General features: G+C 43.7%; 2 protein-coding genes and 1 long non-coding RNA gene across 7 annotated transcripts in view; 2 read left to right on the forward strand and 1 right to left on the reverse strand.

Annotated features, from left to right (window-relative positions):
* LOC118509398 (melatonin receptor type 1B-like) overlaps window positions 1-16225 on the forward strand; it is a 39431-nt gene extending 23206 nt beyond the window's left edge. For both annotated transcript variants that reach the window (XM_036049956.1, XM_036049955.1), the window contains exons 2-4: window positions 4935-5863; window positions 8579-8751; window positions 11431-16225. In XM_036049956.1, coding sequence (XP_035905849.1) covers window positions 5311-5863; window positions 8579-8751; window positions 11431-12150 — 1446 coding nt within the window. In that variant the 5' untranslated portion in view covers window positions 4935-5310 and the 3' untranslated portion in view covers window positions 12151-16225. The remainder of the gene's footprint in view (window positions 1-4934; window positions 5864-8578; window positions 8752-11430) is intronic.
* On the reverse strand, window positions 16114-17754 carry LOC118509403. The gene is made up of 2 exons (XR_004905875.1): window positions 17548-17754; window positions 16114-17295 (listed from the first exon to the last, which is right to left on the reverse strand). It is a non-coding gene; the product is annotated as an uncharacterized LOC118509403 (long non-coding RNA).
* A 429-nt stretch (window positions 17755-18183) lies between these two features.
* The window catches only part of LOC118509395 (F-box/WD repeat-containing protein 7), a 30341-nt gene continuing 29923 nt past the window's right edge, over window positions 18184-18601 (forward strand). For 2 of the 4 annotated variants that reach the window (XM_036049945.1, XM_036049947.1), the window contains exon 1: window positions 18184-18327. The gene's annotated coding sequence lies outside the window, so the exon portion shown is untranslated. The remainder of the gene's footprint in view (window positions 18328-18601) is intronic. The other 2 variants (XM_036049946.1, XM_036049948.1) reach the window with 2 other exon arrangements.

The raw sequence follows: 18601 nt of genomic DNA on the forward strand, positions 1-18601 counted from the left end.
CGGTGTGTGTTCGAAATAACAGGAAGCTAACACACACACAACAGAAGGAAAAAAAGCTCATAACAATCCCGTTAATAGCTTATCGTATGAATAAAACATTTCGTTTACAACGGCCCGGCCACTTTCAGCCCGGTTGGCGAAGAAAAAAAACCACGGCACGGATATCATCGTCGAAATAAATCATGTTTTGAGGCTTAGCCGCTTGTGGGGCTAACACCACGTACGGGACAACAGAAGGTGGCTAATACTTGGCCACCCTGTTCCGGTAACAAAAGGTAATCCTGAATATGTATTGAAGTATAATAACCGGAAGGCTCCCCCGTATTGTTACGCCACGAGAGCCGAAAATCGGATGCGCAACAGCTTGTGTGTGTGATATGAATGAGGAAAGTATGTTAGGATTTTTTTTTGGTAGGCCCTGTATCGTATCCTCTAGCTCTTTTTACTGCAAAGTTCGTCGGTTTGCGAGGTAATACATCAACAAATATTTATTTTTCTATCTTGGAAAATCGTTTAAATTTTAATGTAAGCTAAGGCATTGTTAATTATAAACATTAACTGGTTTGGTCCAATTTCCCTATTTTGTAGTTCATAATTGGGCTTCACAACTTCAGAACTACAATAACTTGGGTAGGAAATATAACAGCGCTTATTGAAGCTTACATTGACGCTAATGTATGTTTTAAAATAAATAGAATAATGATTTTCATGGGAATACCTAGTGTCCTAGTGATCTACCAAATTATCTGTTGTCTTTCAAATGATATCCATAATGGAGGGACAACATTTATATGGACATTTTTGATTGAGTTACCTTTATTGACGATTTTTTCAGCCAAGTTTAAGACAAAAATGCTGAAAAAGATTTTTCTTTCTTTAATGTAAGAAAGGGCCATGGAGCATCCACTACGATCACTTGATCTGAGCGCCGTTTGCTTAGTTCATGATAATGCAGCGAATTAGACTCTCCAGGCTCCGGTGAACTGTCATGAGAATGGTACCGACCGACTCAGCCCGTAAAGTATTTTTAAGGCTGACCACATTGCACATTGGAGGAGTGATAGGCACAAATTGAGCTTGAATAATAGTTTTAATGCGTCCTGGCATCCATAGAATGGACTGGATAGTGAATCCCCTGGTAGCGTCGCTTGACCAATTTGGAGAATTACTGCCACGAGCCACGAAGCAATTGTAGCACTTGATAAGTATATAAATTAGTATGAGTTGGATGGAAAAGTTGTGAAATTGCAATTGTAGTCTCGTCCCTCAGACAAAGAGCTTCTCGTCGAGAGTCTGTTTCTCTATCTGCTTTACTTTATGAGCAGCTCTGCAAGAGCTTGAGAGTTGTAAAAAAGCGCCAATTAAGAATTTGCAGTAGCCCAAATAATTTATTATTTCCTCCTTGCCCTTACACTTTAAATTTATATTTAAAGATTCGTTTGACAACCGTATAAAAAACCCTCGAAAAAAACCCCCGGACCAGAATAGCTACCCCGTCGTCTGGAAGGGATTCCAAAATCTCAAGCATTATCTAACCTCCCGTATAGCTACAGTACAGGCTCTTGACCGTCGTCACACCAAATTCAACCCCTTTTTTTAAGAAAGGTTGCATTTCTTTCACCGGCATTAAACAAATAGCCCTAGCTCCCTATTTGTGTGATTTCTCCCTTTGCCTCGTTTTGCTTACTTTGAAAATGCTCTCGCCTTTATCCCGACGAACGAAACGTTTTGTTCATATCTTCTACCTTGTTTGTAAGCTGCATGACAAAAAGCGGGAAGAAGATTACAGGAACAAAAAATAAATAAAATAAAATTACTTAACCCATCTACCACCCGTCCATTTCCCGATCAATTCCGTCCTGATTTTTTTCTCCACCTCGCCCTTTCATGGATCAATCTCTACCAACCCGCGTTTAAGGTGGAGCCTAGCCAACAGCGTGTGGGGCGGTAAGCGTTCAATCATCCAAAAACCCGGCAATGGTGACGCCATCTTCCGGTGAATCCGATTCCGGCGAGGAATGGTGGCTCTCGATGCATCCCGTAAATGGGGTCGCTTATTATGATTACGCTTTGCGCTCTTGATCCTACTCACTCTCGAGTGCTTCCCTTCAGCTTTCACCCACCGCTGGGTTGTTTGTGTGCTCGCCAATCTCGCAGGGATATCTGTTTGTGTCGTTTGACCGGCGCCAGTACCGGTATGCTGCGTGCCGAGGGTACGCCGATCGGGGATATTGGTGAGTGAGAAAATAATTAAATTCGCTCAACGATAAAGCACTTGTGCGTCTTATCGAGATGATGAGGGCCGGATGTCTGATCGGAAAACCCCGTTCGCAAACTGGCGCCTCGCACCGCTCACTTTTTGCCCATGGAACCATTCGCGTTGAATGGGCGATGTGGGTTTGGCGCTGATTTAGAATTGCCCGCTGGGAAAGGGGAATTATGGTGGGAAGTGGATAAAATGCTAGCTCGTAACTGCAACCGCTCTGTAACGTTCGAATGGTTGTTTGGGAATTCTACCACCGATACTGGTTTAATGACACCTCACCTGGTTCGTGCGGAGGAGACAAAATGAAGAACCAGGAGAAACTATGGAAATTTAATGAAAAAACTTTTTTCCTCGAACAAACCAACAGCAAAAAAAAAACCTACAGCAAAATACTGGAACCCATTAACTGTGCGAATAGTGACGGAAATCAACATAAAACTTCACCAAACACCAGTCTCCACCCCTGAAACCCCCATTCCGTGGAATATCATTCTCGATGGAGGCGCCTGGTGGATTGCACTTTTAATGCAGCGAAACCCCAAGTGGCAAAGAAATGTGCTAGAAAAAAAAAAACTGAAAAGAACCATCTCCCCACGAGTGTGAATTCTCGGTATGGGTTGAGATTCCGTCATGCTTGGGGCGCTGGGAAAACTTTTCATCCCCCCCTATACTACTTAGCGCACGCTGCTAAGAGTGTTTCGAGTGTTGATCCACACGCTTTAATCCATACACTAATTGCACTCTAAAACCCAGCCCATGCCAGAGGTCGGAAAATGTACAGTGGTGGAGCGGGAAAACTCTTTTCTTACCGCACAAGTGCAGAAATAGAGAAAAATAATCACTCTAATTACCTTCCGAATGAGGTCATTTAGTGCCGGAAAATGGTTTGCGGTAAATGCGTTTGTGTCGAGTGCGCGACCGTGAAGAGCGAAGGGTGCGTTGATAGCGTGGCGTATTTCCTTTTCGCGGCTTTCAATTAATTTCCCGTCTGCATTTTATTCACTTGCTTGTTTTTAAGCGATCAAATTGAATTGTTGGGCGTAGAACGATGGAGGGCATTTTATCGAATTTTTGCGGGCAGTCTAAAGAGACAAAATTTAAAGGAACAAAAATTGAGCCGGAAACAACATTTCCTCAATACTTACAGCAAAACACACCAACTCGTGCAACATTTTCCCGTGGAAAAGTGTCATGAAAGTTGCCGAACTTCCGCCTCGTTCCCATTTCCTGCAGGCGTGAAACGTGATAAGATAAGAATTGCGTAGTGATACATGCGCGAGCACTTGCGTATGCTCGGCACGTCGTGCACTTTGCGCTAGTCGTAAAGAACAAACACACATTCTTATCCACGTACGGTGCTACGGCACCGCCGAGAAAGTGGCGTGAAAATCAAACTTCCATTTGCCGCACACCAAGCGCCGGAGAGTGATGCAACCCGAAAACACTGGAAACGCCCTACGAAACAGACACCCCCTAGAAGTGGTGAAACTGTGACAGTGACCAGCGAAAGGTTCGTAGGCTACAGCGCAAATCAATAAAAGCGTTGAAACATATTAATTCTTGTGTGTAGCGGGAAACGTCTACACGAGGCTGGAATACTGATGGTTCCGGTTTATTGTTTGCCGTTTTCTTCCCATTTACTATTTGTTTATACATATTGAGATAGTCTTTGGGAGGGCTATGCTTTGATGAGGTTTTGCTTGTGGAAAAGCTTGTGGAAATCTCGAGAAGTCTTGGCTTTTATTCACTTCCCTTGACTTTAATTTACTCATTTGGGGGTGGTTAGTCTTGTGTACATTGAAGCGGAGTCCGGATAGGTTTATAAGCCCGGTCGTGCCCTGTGAAGACTGGCGCTGTAACCATCTTTACGACACATTATTTTTAGCAATACTCAAGAATACATGTCAAGAAACTACGGGATACCCTGTAAATAGAGCCAAAAGTGCTCAATATACTCTCTAAGATTTTTTTAACAACACAAAGCACATTACATACTCTAAGCTTTTCCTAGGAAAAACTACTCAAAGCTTCCCGTTTTGTAAGACTTCTTCCGGAGTTTAAATCTCATCCGGACCGTTCCCCCGTAGTGAGGACTGACTATCCAACTATGCGGTATCAATAAGTCCAGTAAGCCAGAAATGGCAGTCACGAGAGACCTCGAGAAAAGAAGAAGAATATTTCTTCCCTGGGCGAATTCTTTAAAACCAAACCCCATGAAGCACCATTCACAATGAATATTCCCTGAAACACCCGGCCATAAACGACACAGGACAGAAATTGATTCCTGCAGGAGAAACTCAATTGACACCTCGGCTAACAGGGACGACATCCACTCACAGCGACAGCAGCACAGCACGACCATCTTCCTCCATTACGCTTCGTAGAAATTCCATCGAACAGAACGTTCCCCTTGCGTTCCAATTATTTCCGTCCGAACGTTCGTCCTCCCGTTTCGTTCTCCCGACCCGTCATTTGTTTATATCCGTCACGGTGGGATCGTATCGTAAGAATGAAATTAACTTACCATCAACTACTTCCGATGGGTCTGCGACCATTCTTCTGCGCACTGCCCTGCCGGTTGAATGTTTTAACAACACTCAGCTCGGCCACATCGCAGTGCCCTAATCGATCTAATAAGGTTTAAAATTATTCCATCTTCTTCGCATAGGCCCTGCACCATCCACCCCAAGGGACGATCGCGCACGACCCAGCCAGCCGCTAGGATGCGGAAAAGACCAACACGCTAACATTGTTACGTGTCCCAACGACGCCACACCATACCACCCCGCCATATCGGGGGGCCCAGCAAACGAGGAAGCGTTAAAGGGAACCTTTAAGTGAACCATTCTTTCTTCATGTTGCGCTCTCGCTTGAACCTCCCTTCCGATACCGCCGCTCACCAATAAATAGCGGTCAACGGTACCGAGCAAAACAAAGTTGAAGTTGGTTTGGAAAACCTCACCGGAGAAGAGAAAGAAAGCTACACCCTACTCGCTAAGAAGGGCATCCCTTCGTCGATCGTCGACAAGAGCAATCACATAAACATGGACAACATTACCGCCGAGCTGTCAAACTTCACCACCGGCCCGCCCACCGACGGTTTCGTGGGTCCGGTGACGGCCGGGCAGCTGGCTGGCGCCGTCATGTCAACGTTGCTGGTGCAGCTCGTTACGGCAGCAACAAGTAGTTCCCGGACTGCCGCCGACGACCGCGACCATTACTACGATCCAAAATCCACGACGCCGGCCGACTCCACACCGGCCGGGCTGGAGGGCCCGAACGGGACCGAGCCTAATTTATGGTTCGTAACCTCGTTAGCCCTCTCCTCCCGATCTCAGCAGCATCAGCAGCAGCAGCAGCAGCAGCAACAGCAGCAACAGCACCAACAACAGCAACTCCACCACTCAACGACGGGGAGCAGCAGTGGATCGGGGGGCGAGAGCGGCGGTGGTGGAGAAGTATCTCCCGTAACGCTCTCGACCGAATGGCCTCGGCTTGCCCGGCTGCTGCTGCTCGCCTGTCTCTCGGTCGTCGGCAGCATCGGCAACGTCTTCATGATATCGTCCGTTATGATAGAGGACCATCTGAAGAAAGCAGGTGGGTCTGTGTGGATCGAATGTCTCCGTGTACGTGTGTGTGTGTGCGCGCGTCTGTTTGTGTTTACTATAGTATTTCCAGCCAACCAGTTGATCCAACCGGCCATGATTTTCAATTAGGTTATTACTTTTACTCCGATTACTTTGCCCAGTAACGCGTTCGTGAGCTTTTGCGGTCGGAGGAAAATGTCAGTCGGTCACGTTTCGGGGGAGGACAGCTTGTCGCTTGCGCCGACAGTTTTTGGCGAAAAGTTAATTTGTCCAGGGACGGGAGTTGAAGTTTTGCTGGAATGAGGTCATCTAAAATGTATCAGAACTATTTGATTTTTTTGTTTTGCTTCTGTCTCTACTTCTTCTTCACCCCCGGAGAAGATTTCAAATCGATTGAGCATTGATAGTGTTGGAGGTACCCAGTGGAATTTAATTTATGGAAAATAATTTTCCAGGAGTACCAGGAGCGGAATTAAATTTATTATTCGAATAAAATTCGATTTTTGTTGTTTTTCCTTCAAGGAAAGGAGTTTGACTTATTCTATGACAGCCACTGCAACGCTTTCCATGACTTATAAACTTATGGGCAAAGAATGGCAATCGATTTCCAAGCTAAACTGGCAGCTGAGAAACTTAAGCCTTTCCTTGTAACAAACAGATTTTTGAACTATTTCTTCTATAGTTCTATAACGAGACACTAATTTATGATTTGTTTAGTCAAAAAAATTGTTGTTTTAAACAAGGAGACACTTTTTGTATGTACTGAAAAACTTCGATCCTCTCATTTAAAGTATAGGAACACATAAAGCATATTTGAGGTAGAAAATTCAATGACTTAATTTTTTACCATTTTTTTAAAGCGAAGGCACAGTTTTTGATTCCATTTTTTATCCTTAGTCAAGTGAAAGAGACTTGTTCTTGGTTAGTTAATGCATAAAATAATGCCAATTATTTCGATTTCTTAATAATAAAGCAAAGAAGAGTTCGTTAAAGTGTTGATGTCCCATATTAACTGGATGATGTTTAGATTTTCCAATAGCTTCATTTTTAATATGTTAATAATTATTTTTGTTTCAGTTGAACTTTCTATATTAGTAAAAAAAATATTCAAAATGTAAATAAAATTATTCGCAACTTTCAAGTTTTTTAATAAAAATCTGAGCTTTAATAACTTAAGAAGTACCATTATAACTATCTAAAATCAAAATAATCCAATGTTGATCTGAAAAATATTGTTTCAGAGTGCTCAAGCTTACCATTTTCTTTAATTATTTTTCTAAAATAATTGGTTGATAAAATTATTTATTTAAAACTAACACAACAAATGCAAGATAAATAGACATTTTTACAGTACATGAAAGGTGTTAGTTGCACTTTGAAAGCTGCCGTAAACCACTCCTACATTCAAAATTTTGTTGGCAAAACAGTGAAAATGCTGTAACAATTGAACTTGCTGTAAAATGCTGTAAATGCTGTAATAATTTTTTACAAGTTTAGCAACTGTTTCAACTCAAACAGGCAATCTTTATTCATAATCCTCACACAACTTAAGTGCTTGAAGCAGGAAGCGGTTCAAAAATTAGATTATATTATTTAAATGATCTTACCAGTTTTAAGCTGTCAGTTCAAACTTTCCCCCTGCCACTAGCATCAAGCACAATTGTGCAACAAACGCTTGGAAAACGCGGAAACGAACAAAAAAAAGGCATCAATCTCCTCACACAAAACCTCGAAAGCTCACGTCACACAGTAGCAAAAGGAAAGGTTTAACCAAGCGCACCCCATCTCCAGCACGAAACGGAAAGTCGGACGTGATTTCTTCTCGCAAGCTCAACTTTTACCTTACTTTGAAGAAATAGTTCATCTGCTTGTTCGTTCCACTCTCCAACATCCCTTTCCTTTTCTTTTACTCATTTGTTTTTGCTCACGCCTTTTTTCCCTTCTAATGAAACTAGTTTGTTTCTCTCTGGAGTGTGCGATTCGCCCTAGAACTTGCCCTAGCAAGAATGAAAACTGAAACGTCGTTGGTGGCAATGAATGGCGCATCGGGATGGAATTTTGTTTGCTTTTTGTTGGCCGTTTTTTTTTTATTTGGGGAAAAACACGGGCCTCGATTTGAAAAGTAGAGCAGAAATAGTTCAAAAAGGTTTTCAACTGTTTTTCGCCTATCTTCCCTATGATGCGAATCAATAAAAACTAGTTTCACAGCATTGCCGTAGTGTGGCGTGTGCTAGGGGTTTTTTGCTCTTAATAGTACTATTGTTGATCTTGTAGAACTCGTTCACTCTTTGTCTCTGTTTTTAAACATATCTTTGGGAAATGTTTTTGCTAAACTTTAGTGAACCTTCTTTACTGCCTTTACTTCCTCGCATACCGTTCATATTACACGCTTGAATATTAATGATTATCCCACAACATTTACATGCGATTAACATACAGCAAATTTAAACAGTTGTTAGACAAGTTATACTTTACGGAAGCAAACTTGCTTCCCTTTTACTTCAAAATTTTAATCTGGTCTAGTGCGCTATTAGATGCTTACTATCTTAAAACAAACGTCGCCCTTTCTACTCTTAGTGAAAGTGAAGCATGCCGCTTACTCGTTTCGTCCCGTACTTTTAACATTTTGCTCTCCAATTCCCCCTTTACCATAACATTCCCAGTAAGATACATACTATAGCGACCGGATGCTGTGTGCAACCGTATTACCGATACCTATTTACAGGCAATGCATTCATAGTGAACATAGCGCTCGCAGATTTACTTATCACTAGCGTAGTGATGCCAGCGTCCACCATCGTCCTGCTGGCTGGTATCGATAATTCCGACACGGAAGTATGCAAATTTCACTGGTTCTTAGCTGCTTGCTCGTTTTTGGTTAGCATTTTAACATTAGCCGTAAGTATGATTGACAACGAGATTCAATACAAATGTCCTTCTTTTGTGTGTGCGGGTGTGTGTGTGTATGTGTGTGTGTGGGCTTATTTGTTCGTTCGATTTTGTGTTGTGATACGCTAGTTTAATCCGGCTTTCTTCCAGTAGAAATGTATAGTAAAGGCTTAGTAGTAGCAGCTAACTGGCTTACATGTGAGTGAATGTTTTAGTGCTTATTTAGTGTAATAATAATTTAGTGTTATAATATTCTTAAGCTTAAAAAACATATCTTGGTTGCTACTTTCACACACAAGGGGTTTTGTGGTAGGAAAATCTTTTAAAATAAACAAAAGTTCTAATAAAATTTTGGTTAGATAAATATAAACTATGCCCTAGTAATTTTAAAAGAGTAGAAAATATAAATGTCTCTGCTTTTTTTTATTCATGAAGAACGGCCCGGCCGTATTGCTAAATTTCTATCATATTGTTGCAATATTTTGGTATAAAATTTCGATATTCGGTAATTAAAATTCTTGAAAAATGTATCCTCCTTTAAATAGCATTTGAATAAAAGTCTTTAAGCTTTGTTTTTTTCATACATAACTTGTTGTACTATTAATCTAAATTGGAAGGAATACGGACAGACCGTTCTTGTTGAATAAAAAAACATATATTCCATTTTATGAGTAAAAACACTTATATAAAACGCATGTATGAAGATGTATTTTTGAAAAGTAAATAACTTACAAGACCGCACTATCGTTTCCCATGGCTGGACCAAGTATCGAATCTTTCCTAACCCGCTGTGGACAGTTCTGGAGAATGAGTGATAAAGGCTCTTCGATAGAAGTTTAAGAAAAAAAATCTATGAAGCGTTGTTAAGCCCAGTTAGGGCCTCGTCAGTTACGGGGGTCTCGTCGGCGAGGGAAATCCTGTTGGTCTTACTCACAAACGAGTCACAATTAGAGGGGACCTCATCTGCCATTCCGCTCGGGGCCTCCAAAAACCTTGACCCGCCACTGCATATTATATGGACCATGATGTCTTTTACCGTTTAGATAGATGCTCTGCGAACCCTAGATTCAAGTTTCACCCTGAAAAGAACCACCAGGAAAAACGGTTTTGACTTTATCGTAAGTTCAGGTTACTTTGAAGATGTAGTCATATCACGTCAATCCTCAAGGGTCAACGCATATCAATGCTGTTAAAGAGCCTTGATGAAGTTGGGGTGGATGAAGAACGTGTGGTTATTAGCCAACATTTCGTTTATCTCTGGGGAATGTCATATCTGGGCCCACATCATGTCCATATTGTCCAAGAGATTTTGCACCTTTCAGATGAAATCTCCAACGGAGATCCAAATTTCTCGACGAGAAACCCACTAGACAATACAGTCTTCTGTTTCACATAAGTTTCTACTATTTTGACGATGTTACCAGAAGCATACCAATGCTGTTAAGTTGCCGTGAAGTGATGAAGAAGCTTAGGTTTCTTAACGAATATTTTATTCGTCTCTGGAGATTTTAATATCCAAGCCCACCTTGATTCTATAATTGTGCTTTTAGATTCCTTGAACTACAAGTTCCCTGAGACGACTTCGAGGAGTTTTGATATTTTCCTAGGTCAAACCGTTTTGGATGAAACCCTCTGGACGGCGGGGCTTGGGTGGGTCAACCATATTGCACACAATCAGTCCGAATTCTTAATGTAGTACAAACAAATAGAAAGAAGAACATTCTTTCAATAATCTCTTTAAATTATTTATTTTTTCTCAAAATGCTGTTATGCTGTTTCTCAGAATGCTGCTAGTAAGATATAAAGATAAACATTTAATAGCTATTGTTATATTACTTCTGTTTCCTTCTTGGTATTTACTTCTTGCCATTGATTGACTAATTCTTACAATAGTTTAACGGGACGACAGTAGCCGTAGCTTGCCTTGCCGCCTTACAACCTTTTGTCTAGCTTCGTAATGCATCCATGATTTCGATCACTAGAATCGTGCGATGTATCTTGTAAAGCATCACTACCCGACCTAATTAGCCAAGCTTCAGCATAGATCCATTGTTTTCCCCCTTCTGACGACTGTACACTTTAGCTCACCTTTCGCCAACCCTCGCCACCCTCTTCGTTCTTACACAATCTGCTGACGTCTTTCGCTGCACTCTAGCTCCTGCCCTGCCTGCCAGCCTGCCCAAACCGCCACAAAAGTAGGTTAGTAGCTCACTGTCCCGTAGCATGGTAGAAGGGAAATGGGCGGATAGATCCACCCAACGCCGCCGGGGCGATGAAATCGAGCCAACAAAGTAAAGGCCAACCGGCACGGGTGGCCGTACACAATCAGGTAAGAGTAATTCATCAGCCACACGGCCCGAGGCACCGCGTGAAAGCGAAGAACCCGGAAGTAAATGCCGGAAGTGGCCGGGGCAAAAAGTTCATCGTTTGCTTTATGTTGTGTATCGATGTGTGTACTTGTGTATGTTTGCTTCCGTTATCCTTGAAAAGCCGAAACCCGGGACAAGACCGAGGTGCGGCAAGGCAAGGGTTCGCCGATAGCCGAAACCCCGTTCCGGTGTACCTACGTACGTGCCGTGCATTACCAAATGCAACTGCCACTAATGACTTTATTTTCCCATTCACCCACCACCCCACGCCCCCGCACCCTTTTCCCCTTTTCACTTTCACTGTCCGACCGTGAAACAGATGATGGCGGTTGAGAACTACCTGCGGCTGTGCACGTTCCAGAACGAGCGCGGTTGGTTCAACAGGACGAACACGACCGCGATCCTGCTGCTGATCTGGGCCGTGGCCTGCATCTCGTCCGGCATGCAGTTCGTGTACGACATCCGGTTCGATTACTGCAACTGGCGCGTCCACCAGGAAATCCCGCAGGAGGCCGGCGTGGTCGGTCTGATCGTGTTGCTGCCGCTGCTGCTCACCTTCATCACCCACATCCGGATCATCGTGGACGTGAAGCGTACGATGGCGCTGCCGAACTTTAAGCCGAGCCTTGCCTACACCTGGGACCTGTCGCTGGCCCGCACCAACTTTTACAGCTTCCTGATCTTTGTCGTCTTTTGGCTACCGTTCTGCATCATCTTCGCCTACGGTACGGCACGGTTCGTCTCGAACCGGGTGTTCTACACGACCGTCTGGATCGGGCTGTCCAAGTCGTGCTTTCACAACGTCATCTACTGTCTCACCAATCGCCACTTCCGGAGCGCCTACATCAGCCTGTTCAACTACTGCTGCTGCAAGACGACGGTGGCCGTCTCGAGACGGCAGCGGGCCGACGGCAATCGTCCGACGGCGGACGTGCGCGTCCACATCATACCCGGCTACAACATGTACTCGTACACGAGCCCGCAACGTTCGGGCAACTGCCACGGACACTGGGGAAAGCGCGACTGTCACGAGTTATGATCGGAAACGTAGCTAAATTAATCGAACCGCAGCGCTCCATCCCTCTCGGTGGCAGTGCGAACTGCGCGGCTCGATTAATTTAAAAGGCATCCCAAGCAAGGGATTGGTGGTCGCTTTTATTTTTGCTGTGGATTCACAATTTTCGTTCCGATCGGTTTAAAGATTAGTTTACGGGTGGATGGAACGCGTGGGACCGTTGGCAGCTGGCCGATGGACGTCTTAAGTCTCGATGGGCGGGACAGCGGCTGAGAATGAGATCCGCAATTTGGAGCAGACAGTGGGAGGAATTTCCCTCACGAGTGCTACAGCTGGTGCTGGCTCTCACGTACTAGGTTCGGTGGAAACTATTATTATCCTACTTGCGTGATGATGTGTCCTTCATTGAGATTATACCTCCTACTAATGCTTTGGGTCTCGTCGATCGTTGTTGCAACCGGTAAAAGGATTTACGCACTAAAAACAAACTCTATGTTAAGACTTACTTCATTATTAATCCTTTCTCCTATTTTGATTTTACCAATTCTTGTCGACATTACGTTGAATCTACAGAGAAAAAGTTTTTACAAAATGAGCAAAAGAAACAGACATAAAATGATTCTCTTATCATAAACGCGAAGCGCTATATCACCAAACGACAAGAGGGCCTAATCATTGCAAGGACTGAAACACATTGTCCAATTTATGCTTCTTTGTTGCGAACTATCAGGTGGACACAGGTGGAAGAGAGTGCTTCGTTCGGAAAAGAAATAGTTACTCCCTTTTCCCTCTCGTTTTCGACAACTTTGCTCCTTATGTTCCCAAGCTGATGATGTTCCTCTTTTGGAGGAACTCCACAGGACAGTGTTCAGTCACATGTCGAGCTTTCTTCTAGCTGTAAAATATCTGAATGTCTTCTTACTTACTTTTCGAGCAGCGGGACAAACTTGCCTCGCTGCCCAGAAGTTCTCATCGTCTGCCAATCCTACATCCCAGCGTTTCTGATGGACGTATTAACACTTCTTCTCAATTTAGGTCGTCCGGTGCCACTCTCATGACATGCCATTGGAATATAGGCGAATATACTTCGCTGCACAACTTTGTAAGGTCTATATACAGCTCAGAGAGCTTGTCGTTGTAGCATTCTTCTGTAAAATTCTTCAGACTGTTTACAGTCCCACCAACGTCCTTTGCGGCAGTTGTTTTGAGAGGAGAAGTTGCCTGTAGGCTGCAGTATGGCAGAGATCTACCAAGTTCCCAATAGGGATAGTTGCAAAGGTTTTGACCAGTATCCCTCTAGATTGTTTAGGTGATCCCACTGGATTGTCTCCCATGATCTTCTTCGCTTGTAAGTTCAGCCTGGCCATGTCCAGGCACAAAACCTTGGGAACTACATCAAGGGTTCTCAAGGTTCTCTCCAGTCCCCATTTCATTGGACCTCAGCTCAAATACTCAACCCAGTTATTTCCCCGAAATTAAAGACTTAAATTTAGAGCTTTTAAGCTTTAACAGAGGATTTTCAAATGCTTCACTTGATCCTTGAGTCCCCAGCTTGGCAAGCTTCATTCCGACCGGCACATTTCCACCTGTACACCTGGATAATGAAGCGATTTTCTTTCAATTGCAACTTTCCACTTGATGACACGTTCGCAAACACACCTTACAAAAACATAACAAACTACTACTATACGCCTATCATACTCTAGTACTACTATCCTTGAATGTTTCCTCCTTACGACAACAACAAAAAAGGCTTCTTACATAAATGTGCTACTAATGGATGTTTTATTGTGTTGACCGTTGTGTCTCTATTGTGACTGACTGGTCCGATGGGGGGGCCAACAACAGCAGTATATGTAGTGTGCAACAAATTGAAAGCCCACCCCACCCCACGTTGAAAGCGCGATGGATAAAAGGCACTCACACTCACACACAAATTAAAGCAAATATAAACGTACACGTACTTATCATAATCCGATGTAGAATCAGGTCGCCCATACTACGGCGGGACGGTTAGTTGCCCAATAAACTTGATGTGTAATCGTGACTGTCCCCGGGAGGTAACCGACAAGTGGTACGGATTGCTCCCAATATCTGTTCCCACTAGCACCCGTAGGGGAAAAATGCTGTGCACCTGACTGAAAAGCGCGTAGCGTAGCCGAAGAAAAGGAAAGCTCAGTGCACACAATGTGCTAGCGAGTATGTGAAAGGTTTAGCAGTAATTTTAACGATTTGAATGGACGGGGAGAAACTGGAGTGCAAACACCCAGACCCCAGAGGGAAGCGGAGATTTTGGGGGGTGGGGGAATTGGACAAGAAAAGCATACAATAAACTATACAAAACGTGATTTGCGTCCGGAGGATCTGTAGTGGTCTAGTATGTGGCTAGCTATTAGTTTTGTAACGGAACGCAAGAAAACGTGCACTCGAATCACTACCAAGGAAGTAGCTCCTTCCGACCGCTATAAAGTACTGCTGGGATTGTGGTGTCATGGCCTCCGACACACATGGCCGTGCGGTGGTGAAATGGGGAAGGTAGAACTCACTATTTTAAAAGACAGCATATATAAATATACAACAGCTGTAAGCGTGTATGGTTTTGTACATACAAACGATATACACTATACACACACACAATATACATATACATATACATATTGATGGAAGTATATTCCTAGGTCCGCTGGCAAAGCGTATACCCTGTCGTCGTCTTAGAACCAAGGCAAGGCAAAACAAACCGTGTGATTGTTAAACTGAAACTTATAGATATTGAAGATATATATATATAGAGAGCTATGTATGTATTGTGATGAGGCACAGCGCAGATGAGTGAACAAAACCCCGAAGCGCCGCAACTGAAACTCGATATCAAACTATTTTCAAGTGAAGATGATGCTGTCCATCGTTTAAAGCGAATGATTCTAATACAATAAAACCGCCACGTGGGGGATCGAACAGAGCAAACAAAGTATGGGGGACTTGCCTTGAGTAGGAGGTTGTGGCGACCAGAAACCAATACGATTCCAAGGGAACAATAGATATCAACAGGAACGAAGCTGTGCTTCAATAATGCAGCCAGCTGCAGTTTGTTGCAGAACCGACGACGATGGTGGACAAACATCGCTGCATTCCCATTTTCTGTTTTCTTCGACCGTTTCTTTTTAATGCTTTCCCCCCTCCCTCTTCGATTCCCCCCGAACGACTAACATGTATGCAAACAGTCAAAGTCACTCGTGGAAAGTCGCAGGAAGGAATTGTACAGAGAGAGGGAGAAAGCTCGTCCTTTTGGATCACCTTTTGGGTCACTTTGATGATGTGCTGTGCGTCGTTATCGATGTATGCGAACATGGCAAACGAAAAAAAAAAACTGCCCCAATTGTTCCCATCCCATTCCGGCTGATAGTTCTTCAAGAAGGGAGTGCAAGTGCAACTAACCCCTCAGCTGAGTTTAGTAGTTCCCTTACTAAAAGCAGTCCACCGATCGATCGTCAACTAGATGGATGTTTGTCTGGCTGTCTGTCTGTGTGTACGTGTCTTAATGTATGTAATGTCCGTGTTTTCCGCAGTTTTAAATTGCCTTTTACTTGCATACACATGAATAGCTGTGATGATGATACCGTGTAGGCGATTAGTAAGTTACCTATAACCGAATCGAAACGAACGATACACAAACCGGCCACTTTTACGTGAAAGAAACACTCACTAAGGCAATGTGTGTGTGTGTGTGTGTTTGTGGAGAAACAAGTCCAGCATGGCAAATGGCACAAACTAACGGCGTCCGCGGTAGGTAAACAGTACCTCCCTCCGGAGTGGTCCTCACGGGCGGAAGTAAATTTTAATCGATGCAAATGGCGAATGACGGATGGAAGGAATGTTCAGCAAATAAAAAAGGAAGGTATTTTAGTAGACTAGTCGACCCACACTGCTGGGACCTTGCGACGGTGGGGCAAGCCCATGCGAATAAACACTATCACCAATACAATATTATCACTGAACGGAGTGAGGTGCCCATCCCGGCACCCATCATCTCGTATATCTTGTTAATCAAACCCGATGTAATAAACTTGTTCCGGCAAGCGGGACAACTACTGATGTATAAGACTGTTAGCTGTGCTACTTGTTTGGTTGTGTTTGAGTAATCCGAAACTATTCCCTAAGCTCATGAGATTTTGTTAGTTCTAGCTTCCTAGACTCTTCTTTTCTTCTAAACTGACGAAGCAAGGTCTTCTTCTTCTTTCATAGCCTACTCCTATGGAACACATCTTTAAGACATGGCCTGGTATCCAATCCGTTTCCAGGAAACACGGTCCATGGTTGTGCAGCCATCCTCCACCCCCGGCTGCATTCGATCCTCCTCAGGTCTAGCCAAAATGGCAGGTGCATTGGTGTCCTACAGGCATAGTCCAGGACTCGTGCCCGTTGAGGACTACCGGCCGTATCAGTGCGCGATATTCCGTGCGTTGTAGGATTCATATGGATCTCAGGAGTCCGTGGAGCCCGCGGTAGACACAATGCGCCTTCGTATTTCGCTGCTAATAGAAAAACTTTCCAGCTCATCCTTGTTTTTGATCAGGCTAGTAATGCTTGTCTGGAATATTCTATCGTTTGCTATAGTACCTTCGCATTGCGCTATAGCTGATTATAATCGTTGAACTAGGCTTGGTGCCTTCTAGGCATTTTTCTTCCTAGTCAATGTGGATTATAAACCATAATTACCCGTTTGGTTTAAATAACAATACAAGCAGGGGAGCTTAAGGCCTCGCTATTTTACCCGATCATGTTGACCCTTCATGGTGATGTATGAAGAGGAGGCGTGATATACAGGCACTTTTACGGCTTGGTTACCATTTTCAATGCCTGGAAAAGATGCTGAATCGCCCCTATCCAGAAAGCATTCAGTTTAACTTAATGTTGTGGACTAGGATATTTCAGGGGACCTCCTGAATCGTTGCGATTTTGGTGTATTCCTCCATCATTTAAAGCTATTTTAAATTTGCTCTACCTCAACCGTAGAGGAGAGATTCAGCATTTGTGCCATCTTTCGAGTTCATAAATCGGTGTTGTTATGCTAAGCGGGAGCTTCCTAACCTAGCGCCCGGACTAGGATATTATGTAGCAACTGTATTGGCATAAACTATCCCATTATGTAGTACGGATGCATCAGCGTACCTGAAATTAAAGAGCACATTAATAAATGACCACAAGACCATGAAGCTAACATCTTCCGGCAAGATTATCCCAACGCATCCTCAACCCTCAGTATGCTTGTTTTCGTCATTCGTCCAAGGAACAACACTGTGCAGCTATAGCGGCACCGGCTCAACTTTGAATCAAACCTTTTACTAAAGTCATCATCGTTTAGGATGGCGTAAGATAATTCTTTGCAAGAGAGTTCAGGGAATTATGCGTTCCATTACTTACCTTTCCGCGATTCATCAACGAAACAACACCAAGTGCGGCTCTTAGCAATGCTCTTGAACGGGTAAACAAATCAACTGTCAGGGCTGCTTCTAGCGTTGGCCACTCTGTTGACGTCTACACAGTGGGTAATTTTTATTTTGACCATCCCACACGTGCACGATAATCGCTCAGAAAAACGCTTTGAATTGTGTCGCACACAGCCTCTGGGCTGTATTATTTTGTAAATTGATCAAGTATAGTCTCAAAATAGCCAAAAATGCTTCATTTACATCGATTGCAACGATTCCACTGCCTAAATTCCTTCAAACAAACCGTGCTGTATACACCTTGACTGGAGCGGATTTATCGTTCCACAGCGCATTTCACCAGTCCGAGCCATCGCTACCGTTGATTTCTGTGCAAGTGACATTGCAAGACATTTCATTTGAAGTTAATAAAAGAAATCGTTATTTTTCGTGTAACTTTCAGCGTATTTTATTATCAGCATTGTAATTTTAACCCAGCATTCGAAGAATAACATTAGTTTTCCCACAAAACGAAAGAAAACGCGCCCATTTCAATACCACCGAGGCGTACGGCCACTGTCAAATGGGAACTGTCAAACGACCCAACTTGGTAACCGCAACGCAACCCGTTGAATAGACCTCGGCTTCACTTGGCCCTGGGCTACGAGAGAAGAAGGAGCGCCCATCACTAGAAAACAACAGGCTACAAACGCAACCTCGATGCTGCTGTCGAATCGTTCCTAGCGAAATTGATCGATTCCCCAGGAGAAAAAAGGTAATAAACGTTGGCAAATCTCGCGACGGTGGTACAGCAATCTGCTTCATCCGTTTGAAGCTTGTGCCCGTTTCGTGAATTCCCGTACCGTGCGTGGTGGGTAAAGCAGTAAAGAAACTCGTGTATGTCGTGACGACGCATTCGTCGCGTACGCCATCGCGCCGCCATCAACTCCCAAGCGAAGCACATTTTTCCAGTGCTTGTGTGTGTCGCGCGCGCGGTCGATTTTTGTGAAATTGTGCCAACAGCGCATTGAGCAAAAAGAAAAACAAAC

The sequence above is a fragment of the Anopheles stephensi genome, chromosome 3 (assembly GCF_013141755.1).
Source record: "Anopheles stephensi strain Indian chromosome 3, UCI_ANSTEP_V1.0, whole genome shotgun sequence".
Taxonomy (NCBI): Eukaryota; Metazoa; Arthropoda; class Insecta; order Diptera; family Culicidae; genus Anopheles; species Anopheles stephensi.